Here is a 10,788-nt window from a genome sequence, read left to right as displayed (position 1 = left end):
TTTAAAAAAAAGGTTCCCACAGCTACACTTCTCTGAAAACATCTTGTTTTGTGTATTTGACTTTGGAACAATGAAAATGATCTAACTATAGAAAGCAAAATTAAATAAAAGTGAAATAAAAAGCATTTCCCAAATGCAAATGAAATAAAGCCATCAGTTAGGTTTATTAAACCTAAGTTATTAAGTAATGATAATATGATATTTGATAATATTATGGAGTGATTGTTCATTTTTTAAGATGCTATAATGATATTGTTCGGTTATGTTTTTTAAAAAGTTCTTAAAATTATTTTATCCTTTTGAGATACTTACATAATTTATAGAGGATTAATATGATGATTGAGACTGGGCTCAAAATCATCCAGTATGTATCATCCAGTGGAGAAGGGATAGGGGTTTTGAATTTATCATTTTATTTTCTCCATTATGTTTGATATTTTTCATAAGAAAATGTTTTTTTTTTTTTCTGTAAGCCGCATCTTCAAAATTATAGGCATATTTTGAAAGATTCCAAATGTTTGGAGTTTTTTTTATCTCCTTAAATTCTTCAGCTGTTTTTACATGTATATATGAATAGATTTTTATTTTGGCAGGTCTATAGCTTTGTTACATTTTCAAGGACAATTGAATGGGCAGGAATACTATTAATGATACCTAAATTTTAGAAATAATCTCCTTTGAAAGCCAAGAACTTGAAAAACCATACAGATAAAAATGTTATTAAGTTATATTTATCGCTATAAGAAAACACCTTGAAATAGATTTCTAGTGGGTAGTGTAATATCTTAAGAGAAGAGCACCCTCTGCTGTCTTCACAAAAAATGTTAACACAAATGAGGAGACACTGTTGTGTCCTTGATTTTTCCAGTTGCCAGCCACAGTAACTGGAACGTATCATAATATTATTAATAATAATAATAATAATTATAGTAGTAGTAGTAGTAGAAGAAGAAGTAATAGTAGTAGTGGTAGTATGTTAATAATTATTATTATTAAAAACCAAGGTAGATGATATCATAGTCAACTTTTCTTTTAAAACCAAACCACATCAGGGATGCAGGGAACCACTACTGGCCTGCAAAGGTGGGGTTAGAATTTATTTCCTAAAATATATAAAGGCTATAAAACTAAGCAAAAATAACATTAGCACACACATCTAGTGTGAACCAAAATTTACCACACAGTCAACCCAATCGCCTGGGTTGCTAGGTGAACATGCCTTTGTGTGAAACTGAGAACAAAATTATTTCCATAGATTTCCCTGTGCATTTGAACTTGTCAGAAATGTGCCACTGCCTAGGAAGTCCATTGCTACACTGGGAACTTTAGAAATTCAGCCCGGTGGGTTCCACTCCCCGTCTGTTGTTCATGTCAGTTCAGTGCATTAAAGCTCGTATGTGGAGCTCCTTAAAGGCCAGGTGAGGCCATGTTAGCCTACTGCATGGCTGCCTGTGTCTGCCCTTGTCATGATCCTAAGAGTCAGATGAAACAATAACGTGTTTTTATCCTCATATGTCATTTTCCATTTATTTTGTTTGAATTCCTCTTTCTTGAGGAAGAGTCTGTGAATACTGGGTTTTGAAGTGGCACTGTGTTGAGTAAAGGGTTAACAAAACCCATTCTTCTATGAAATTTGACCTTGGGTTAACTTTCTAGTTCTGTTTGCCTGGAAACCTGATAAAGGTGGAATGTCAGCTGTGTTACTGAGGAATATTGCATGTGGTAAAAATGACCTCTGATTCTGAACTGCCTCTGACTCAGGAGGGCAGAATGCATTAAAAATATCACTTTGGGAGACATAGCTATGAACTTCTCAAGATGTAATGATTCTTGCAACTCACATGTCCTTTGTGGAGACCCAGAAGCTGTTATTATAAGATATACTGGTTTTTAAATGGCAATATTTTATTATTCTTTTTTTAAGGCTGAATAAGATCCTTGTGTGTGTATTACATTTTTTAAATCAAATTTTCAATCAACAGACACACTTATGGTTTTCCCATATCTTGAATATTGTGAACAATGCTGCAATGAACCTGGGGGTACAGATATCTCTTTGTGGTTTCATTTCTATTGGATATATACCCCAGAGTGAAATTGCTGGATCATATGGTAGTTCAACTTAAAATTCCTTCAGAAACCGCCATACTGTTTTCCAGACTATCTGTATTGATTTACCTTTCCACACATAGCATACAAGGTTTCTCTTTTCTCTACATCCTCTCCAATGCTTATTAACTTTTGATATTTTGATAATCGCCATGCTAACAGGTGTGGGTGACATCTCAAAGATTTTCATTTCACTGATGATTAGTGATGTTGAGAGTCTTTCATATCACTGAACTGTGCACTTAAAAATAGTTAAGATGGTATATTGTGTTATGTGTACTTTTTCACAAATTTTATAAATATATAACTTACAAAAAGAAGCTACTATAAAAAAATGGATCTTAAGATACAAGAAATAGCCGAAACCGGTTTGGCTCAGTGGATAGAGCATCGGTCTGCGGACTGAAGGGTCTCAGGTTCGATTCCGGTCAAGGGCATGTACCTTGGTTGCGGGCACATCCCCCGGTGGGGGGTGTGCAGGAGGCAGCTGGTCGATGTCTCTCTCTCTCATCGATGTTTCTAGCTCTCTATCCCTCTCCCTTCCTCTCTGTGAAAAATCAATAAAATATATTTAAGAAAAAAAAAGAGAAAACTTAAAAAAAAATACAAGAAATAAGTCACAATGAATTATTTAAAGAAAAACAGGTATATTGGTTCCTATTAGGTGTGTGGGGCCGGAATTGCACTCCTAAGTTACTACTGCATCTATTTGTGCAGATCTATCACTGTCACAAGTTAACTATCACTTGGAGGCAGAAAGTAGCTCCTGGACTGCTATGTGGACTCTGTCAGGCCTCCTTCCACTGCAGAAAAATGCTTGTTGTTGCCCAGATGGCAAGCTGTGTTTCCTCTCCCTCAGAGCCAGAGCCAGGGCCAGGTGTGGCCTAGGGTATTTGTTTTAGTTGAAAAGCTAGTTGAAATAAGAAAATCCCCAGAGTGCATCTTGCACCCAGCTGTCATTTAAAAAATATGTATCCATGTCACTCATTATTCTGATATTGTGCAACCACAGCTAGATATAAAAAAGTAAATTGAATGCAGAAGTCTAACCACACTATAGCCAACATTCATAACCTTACATTTCAACATTTTCAACATTTTTAAAATTTATCAGAGCACTGTCTTGTGGTATAAAGCTATGGAATTTGAACTGTTCAAAATACAAAAAAAAAAATACTTTCTGATAAAATTGCTCTTTAACCTCTTGTATGTTGTGTTCCATGTAGGATTTTGATGGAAACAAAATTGTTTTTAGTTTTTCTAACTACTGATAAAGTGATTAAGCAAGGAGGCCATTAGACTGAGGGGGCTGGAATGACTTGGCAGCCTACATTAGCAAATGGAAACCTAAGCCACTGCCCTGGATCCCAGGAAATGAAACCTAAGAATGACCAGTGACAAACAGCCAGTGGGGCTTTCCCGAATACAGCACTGCAAACTCTAGCTAATCAATAATTTACTTGCTTTGCTTCCACATGTTCTCTGTGAAAACCTGGACCCTAGCTTCTGTTAGCAGAGTACTCCTAACTGCTTTTGGTTTTGTGCTGCCCAATTCAAGTCAGTATTTGCTCAAATAAGTGTCATAAATTTTAGTACGACATAATATGCCCTAGTTTCTTTTTTTCTTTTTAACAGTTCAAACATGCACTGCTCTATTGCAGTCACATATAAGATGCTCTTACAAATCAATAAGAAAGATATTGGCTACTTAATTTAAACAAAATACAAAAGGCTTGGATAAGTACTTCACAAATGATGTCCAAGTAGCCAATAGCCTATGAAAAAGTGTTCAACATTGTCACATGTCATGGAAACAGAGGGTAAAACCATCATGAGGTGTTTTACACCCACAGGAATGACTAAAATTAGAAGGACTGAAAAAATTAATTCTTTACAAGTAGGTAGAGCAACTAGAACTGGCACACATTACAGGTGAAAGTGTAAATTCATTTGATCACTTTGGAAATCTGGTGGTACCTACTAAAGCTAAACACATACTTACCCCATGAGCCACCAAATCTACTCCTCGTTATATAACCAAGAGAAATTAGTGCATGTCTATCAAAAGACAAGTGCAAAAATTTTCATGAGTTTTCTTAATGGTCAAAAATTGAGAATTGGAAGCAGTCCAACAGTCTATTAAAAATAGAATGGATAAACTGAGGGATATTCTTATAGTGGAACCCTAGGTGGCAACAAAGAAAATGAAAAATCAATTGCTACAATGTAACAGCATGAATGAATTTTACAGACCTAATTCTGAATTTAAAAAAGTGAAACATAAAACAGTATATATGTATGTATGCATGTATAGTTCCATAAGTAGATCATAATTAGTAAGATATTGGTAAAGTTCATAAATAGATCAAATTAATGTATGGTAATAGAGGTCAGCATAGTATTTACCTTGTGAATATCAACTAGGAGAGGTTATGAAGGGGCATCTAGGATGCTAGAAATGCCCTGTATCTTGATCTAGTAGAATTCATTTATTAGTTAACTTGAAATCTATGTTCTTTACATAGTTGAGTATCTCATTAAAAAGAAAAGAAAATATAGTTCAGAAAAAAGCAACAAAATAGAGCCTCTTAATACCTGAAACTAGCCAAGAAGCTATGGAGTTAGGCTGGGGATGTCATTAATGGAGCCCTCTACCCAAAGAGAAGGGGAGACTCAACAGGTCACAGGTGTTTATAGTAGGGTATTTTATTTTTATACCTTAGCAAGTTAACACCACTCTATATAAAATGCATAATACAGGGTCTGATTCATAGTAAACATTAAAAATATCAGTACTTCTATTGCTGCTGCTATTTACTATTACTGTTACAATTGTGTTGTTGTTATTAGTGACTGAGTTTGAATCAGAAACTCTCACTGTACCCCTGTCAGTTTCTTCTCACTTCCACATCCCATCCTTCAGTCCATTCTTATCTTCTCCAATTCCCCACAAAGGGTAACATCAGTACTGGGTGTGGAAAAATTGGCGTAGTTTTATCTTTCAAAGCAGACTGTGGGCCTGAGGGACGGGCTTCCTCAGACAGGGAACTCGCAAACTGCCAAAAGGGAGGCTGAGCAGCTGATGTCATTCCATTTGCCATCAGGCAGGATCATCACACAGTGTTCCTCAGAGTTGGCATTGTTGGGCTCATTAGCATTCCAGTTTTGGTAGGTCACAGGCCTTCCTGTCAGATCCACAAAATGACCTTCATTCTCCTTATCTGTGATGCCCAGGAAGGCATCTCCTTTGGTTACATACGTGATGGCCTTGTTCTCTTCAGCATTCATGGGGATGGCCATGGAGGCCTGGAAATGGGTGCACAGCGCCTTCACTCTGTCAAAGGTCATCTTTCGACCATTGGTCAAGAAGAACTTCTTTCCAACTTGTTTGCCCAGAGCGAAGGCCAGCCCTGAAATAGGAAACATGGGGATGACACTGGCTTGTCTTGAAGGCAGTTTTCTGGATAAAGGCTTCTAGAGGAGAATGGTCATATGAAATACAGTATGTCCAGTTAAATTTGAATTTCAGATAAACAATGATTTTTTTTTTATTATAAGTATATTCCCACAAAATTTTGAGGACATACTTATCCTGAAAAATATTAGTTATTTTTTATCTGAAATGCAAATTTAAGTAGGTGTCCTGTTCTTTCATTTGTTAAATCTGGCAAACCTAACTTGAAAACAGACTGGAACAAAGGCCTTTGTCCTTTTGGATAAGAGTTCTAGAACATATGTAATAGGTAATTCTGTATTTTACCCCAGTATTCTCACTTGAGAAGAAAGAAAAATGTCTGCGAATATTTGCTTCAGGCCAGCAGGGCACAAGAGGAGCAGGTTAGGCCCCATTGTCAGGTCTCAACACCAGCATAACAAAGAGAAAGAGGCTTAGGTCCCGTATTCAGTGGCACATACACACACCGATAGTGGAAAGTATAGGATTGGGAGCGGGGGGGGGGTGTCTCTGGAGTCAGACTGGCTTCAATTTATAAACTACCTCTGGCACTTACTAGCTCTGTGCCTTTGAGCAAGTTAACGGATTTCTCTTTGCCTCCATTTCTACTAAAAGTTTAGAAGGATTTCATGAGATCACATCCTGAGGAACACTTATGAGGGTACTAGAAAATTACATGTATTTAACAAATACCGTGCACCTCCCTAAACTGAAAGCTGCCTGAAAAGTGTGAGAGAAGGCTTACATTTTTTGACACGATCCAATTCTGAGCGCAGAGCTGCTCTTTCTAAAACAGCCGGGCCATCATCACACTCTAGAAAATGTAAACAAAGTGAAAGAACATTGTTGGGAAGGGATTTCAGAGCCATAACTGGGTAGGGTATTTTTTTCAAAATTAAAAAAATAATTTTCTTATACATTAATATTTGCTTTTTGAAGGAAAATAAAAATATTAAGAAGTGAGGTAAAAGTACCTGTATTGCCATCCGGCCCAAAACATCACTCATCATCTATTGAAAGTATTTAGATACTTTACGCACATGCACACATACATGAACATATATGCACTCCCTGTTAACCTAGCATGATAGCACTCCATACGCCAAGCTATTCACTAATTTTTTTTTTCAAATGAATAACTCCATTATGAATAAAAAATAAATCTCTTTGGGAATTATTATGTGCTGGTGAATCTAAAAAGATTACAGGTTTTTGTCTTTAGGAAGGTTTTGTTTTTATTGCTTTTATTGTTTTGTCTTTGTTTTTTCTCAGAGTTTGTTCAGTAAACCAAGATTTTTGTGAATTGCACATTATTTAAAGGGGGAGGGCATAAGGCAGGCCGTGTGTCAAAGATGGCAAAAATGGCCTCCATATGGTACAGCTTGTCTGTTTAAGAAATGGAGTCTATTTCCCCATTCCTTGAACCCAGTTGGCCCTGTGACTTGTTTTGACAATAGAATGTGACAGAAGCAATAATGTACATGTTCTAAGCCTTCAGAAGGCCTTAAAGCTTCTACTCTTTCTGCTATTGGGTATTTTGTAATCACCTCTATGTGAACAAGCCGGGCTAGATTATTGGAGGATGAAAGACCTGTGGGTCAATTACCCTCATCACTCCAGCTGACAACTAAACAACAGGCAGACATATAAGTGAGACCATTGGTCATCACTCGACCACAGACACTGAGATCAGCAGCAAAAGCATTTGGCAGATCCACAGAATTGTGATTTAAATAAATGGTTGTCATTTTTGTTTGTTTCTCATGAAGTAAAAGATAACTGACATACCATGTGTATACTGCTGTTGTGAAAATAGACATAATAAGCCCAAAACAATCGTAGTCTACTTTTTCCCTTTTGGACCAGAGCCTCACATTGTGGTAGCTAAAGGAAAGCCAGGGCCCAGCTCCTTCAGGGAGTGCCTGGTGAAGGAGTGGCTCTGAAGGGTCTGTAAGTCTGTACTCAGAACTCCCCCTAGGCTCTAAGTAAGGGCTGAGCGTGCTGGGTCAGGAAGCAGAGTTGGGCATCTTTCCATGAAGCAGCAGAAGTGGCATCTCCCAACTGTTACTCCAAATCCCAGGACCCTGGGACTAGGTGGTCAGCCTAGACCTGGTTGAGGTTAGCTTCTTACTTGGACATATTCCAGCGTCTCCTTTTTGGCCCACACTTCCTGGTAGCCCAGGGAGTCCTGGATTTCCTTGAGGCCCCAACTTTCCAGGGGGACCTTGAATGCCTCTGAGCCCTTGGCCTATGGGAAGAAGGAAACAGAAATTAGTGTCTCTGTGTTTGCTCTATTTCTCCCAGAGTTTGATGCTTAATCTTTTCCCAGGAGAACAGAGACATTAATCCAGGACCAGCTTTCTAAATCACTACTTCCACTGACCCAGAGAAGAAAATCTTCCCAGGTCCCTTGGGATGGCCTGCCATGAGGGCCACTCCCTGAGCAAGCAGGACAACCACATGTCACCGACTCCTGTGTGGAAGTCTGTGATGCCAGAGTCAGAGCTGTATTTGTTTTGAACTATACACTGAGTGGCCAGGTTATTATGATCTCTGAACGCATAATAATCTGGCCACTCAGTGTATATTGTATATAATAGAAGACTAATATGCAAACTGTCCCCTTGACCAGGAGTTCAACCAGCAGGCAGGCCAGCCAACCGCCCATGTCCCCTCCCCCTGGCCAGGCTGGCCGGACCCCCAACCCACCCACCCATGCACAAATTCATGCACCGGGCCTCTAATATATATATATATATATATATATATATATATATATATATATATATATACATACACACACACACATACATACATACATATGGAGAGAGAGAGAGAGAGAGGCCAGATTATTATGTGTTCAGAAATCATAATAATCTGGCCACTCAGTGTAATATGTAGTTGAGAGGAATACAACCTATATGAATTGGACTTTGCTCTTACATCCCCAGGCAGTTTTGTCTGGCAGGTAAAGATCCACAGAGAAAGAACAGCCCAAGCTCTACCTGGTTCTCCTTTTTCTCCCTTGGGGCCATCACGCCCATCTCTGCCTGGCAAGCCGTTGATGCCTGGAGAAGCACAGGTGATCACAGGGCAGGTCTTTCGAAGGTTCTCATCAGGTTCTATTTCTGAATAAGATGTTGTCACCACACTCAGAAGAAGGAGAGAGAGCGACGGAAACAGAGACATGGTCCTCACCTTGGTGTGTGGGAAGTCAAGGAAGATTATCTCATGGTGTTCAGTTAATCAACATGTATTTACCAAACATTCCCTCTGTCCTATAACCTGTACTGGGCAGAGATGATGTGGAGATGGTTGGCCCACCCATTGCTGCCTCCAGACTGGGGATGTGGAAAAGTAACTCTTCCTTCGGATATTGTATGATTAGTACTTTAACGTGGGTAGGAATAACATGCAGTGAGGTCCCTAGGAGGGGTCCCAAATGGCCCAGGCCTCCGGTTTTATCATTAGAAGGCTGTGAATATGCTCCCCATGTCCTTTATGAGACCCACTTCCAGCACACTCATGCCTATTGGCTTAAGGGGTGGGAGTGAATGGAGACCCAGGAATCTGTAGGAGCTCCCGCTCACCCCACTTCTCCCGTTTGGGCCCATCTGCCACCTGCATCCCATCCTCATATCTAGGCAGACCATTGCCCTTCAGGGCCAGTTAACCAACACTGACTTAATGGCAGGCACTAAACTGTAGGCTGGTAATCCAGAGAGAAATAGTCACTGCTAGTCACTAACTCAGAATTAACTTGCGTTTGCTTCCTTGGGAAGTTTTATTTCCTGCTGCAGGAGAGACTTACCAGGGGTAGCATTTTGGAAATGTCTCACTCTCTTGTCCCTAGCAGGGTGCCAGATTCCTCTCTAGCTTCTGGCAGAAATGTCATGCGTTCTGTGAATAAAAAACACTGGCAATTACCACCTCCCTTGACTCCCCTTCCTATTTCTTAATCTTAGCATTTCATCTGCCCCTCGATGCTTTCTTTCAAAACTGTCATTTCCCAGGAAACCTCAACATACTAGCTTTGTGATCCTATTTCTTTATGGCTTTCTCTGGAAAAGAAGGCAGTGTCATTTCTGCAAATGGTCAGGTAAATCCAGAAAGCCACAGGTGCCCGGCAAAAGCAAAGAAAGAGACACCCCTGCATGATTTCTGCTGGCCATCTCCCCATTCCACCCCTCAGAAACCTCCCCGTAGGCCTCCAAGGTCAAGTCAAGTCCCTAGACAGATCCAGGACCATATACCCATTCAGCAGAAAGGACTTACTGGGGCTTGTGCAGAGCAGGGATGCAAAGATGAGGAAGACTGCCCTCCAGCTGGGGCTCTGGTAGATGTCTCAGGGTAAGGAAGGAGGCTGGACTGGGCAACTGCAGGGCCCAATCAGCCTTGTGAACTGAGACTCACAGGCTGGCCTGGCCTTCAACCTCAGATTAATAAACAACTCTTATTGGGACTGCACTAAACTCCTAGCATTGCCCAGGGGGTTCTGGCACAAAGTTCAGCAGCTGTTTGCTTTATTACTGCACACATCACCCTTCAAATTTCCATCTATGATTTATTGTGGTAAAATACACATAACATCATATTTGCCATTGTGACCGTTATTAGGTGATAATTCAGCAGCATTAAGTACATTTACATTGTTGTGCAACCATCCCACTAATCATCTCCAGAACTTTTTCATCATCCCTGACCAAAAGTCCATACTCATCGAACAATAATTTCCACTCCCCACTCCCACCCCTCAGTAACCCCTGATTACTACTGTTCTACTTTTCGTCTCTATGAATTTGTCTATTCTAGGTACCTTATATTAGTGGAATCATATGATATTTGTCCTTTAGTGACTGGCTTATTTCACTTAGCATAATGTCTTCAGGGTTTATCCATGTTGCAGCATATATCAGAATTTTCTTCCTTTTTAAGACTGAATTATTCCATTATATGTAAATACCACATTTTGGAAGCTTCATTTTTTAAAATATGTTTTTTAAATTTATTTTTTAGAGAGGAAGGGAGAGGGAGAGAGAGAGATAGAAACATCAATGATAGAGAAACATAAACATCAATAATGATCAGCTGCCTCCTGCATGCTCCCTGCTGGGAATCCAGCCCAAAACCCAGGCATGTGCCCTGACCAGAATCGAACTGGTAATCTCTTGGTGCATAGGTCAGTGCTCAACCACTGAGCCACACTGTCTGGGTGGTAGCTTCAT

General features: G+C 39.6%; 1 protein-coding gene across 1 annotated transcript; it reads right to left on the bottom strand.

Moving 5' to 3' along the window:
• Positions 1-4,814: 4,814 nt before the first annotated feature.
• Positions 4,815-9,968, bottom strand: MBL2 (mannose binding lectin 2). Its single transcript, XM_079794099.1, has 6 exons — positions 9,839-9,968; positions 9,375-9,463; positions 8,569-8,761; positions 7,695-7,811; positions 6,309-6,377; positions 4,815-5,519 (listed from the first exon to the last, which is right to left on the bottom strand). The coding sequence occupies exons 2-6, from the start codon at positions 9,384-9,386 to the stop codon at positions 5,146-5,148; spliced, it is 765 nt and encodes a 254-aa protein (XP_079650225.1). The 5' UTR covers positions 9,387-9,463; positions 9,839-9,968; the 3' UTR covers positions 4,815-5,145.
• Between the last annotated feature and the right edge of the window lie 820 nt (positions 9,969-10,788).

The sequence above is a fragment of the Cnephaeus nilssonii genome (assembly GCF_951640355.1).
Source record: "Cnephaeus nilssonii genome assembly, chromosome: 16".
Taxonomy (NCBI): Eukaryota; Metazoa; Chordata; class Mammalia; order Chiroptera; family Vespertilionidae; genus Cnephaeus; species Cnephaeus nilssonii.
This window is presented reverse-complemented; position numbering and strand designations above follow the sequence as displayed.

Coding starts and splice junctions, on each gene's coding strand:
- MBL2 (XM_079794099.1), bottom strand. Junction 7,812..8,568: donor GGGAGAAAAAGGAGAACCAG/GTAGAGCTTGGG, acceptor TTCTTCCCATAG/GCCAAGGGCTCAGAGGCATT. Junction 6,378..7,694: donor AGACGCTGGAATATGTCCAA/GTAAGAAGCTAA, acceptor TACATTTTCTAG/AGTGTGATGATGGCCCGGCT.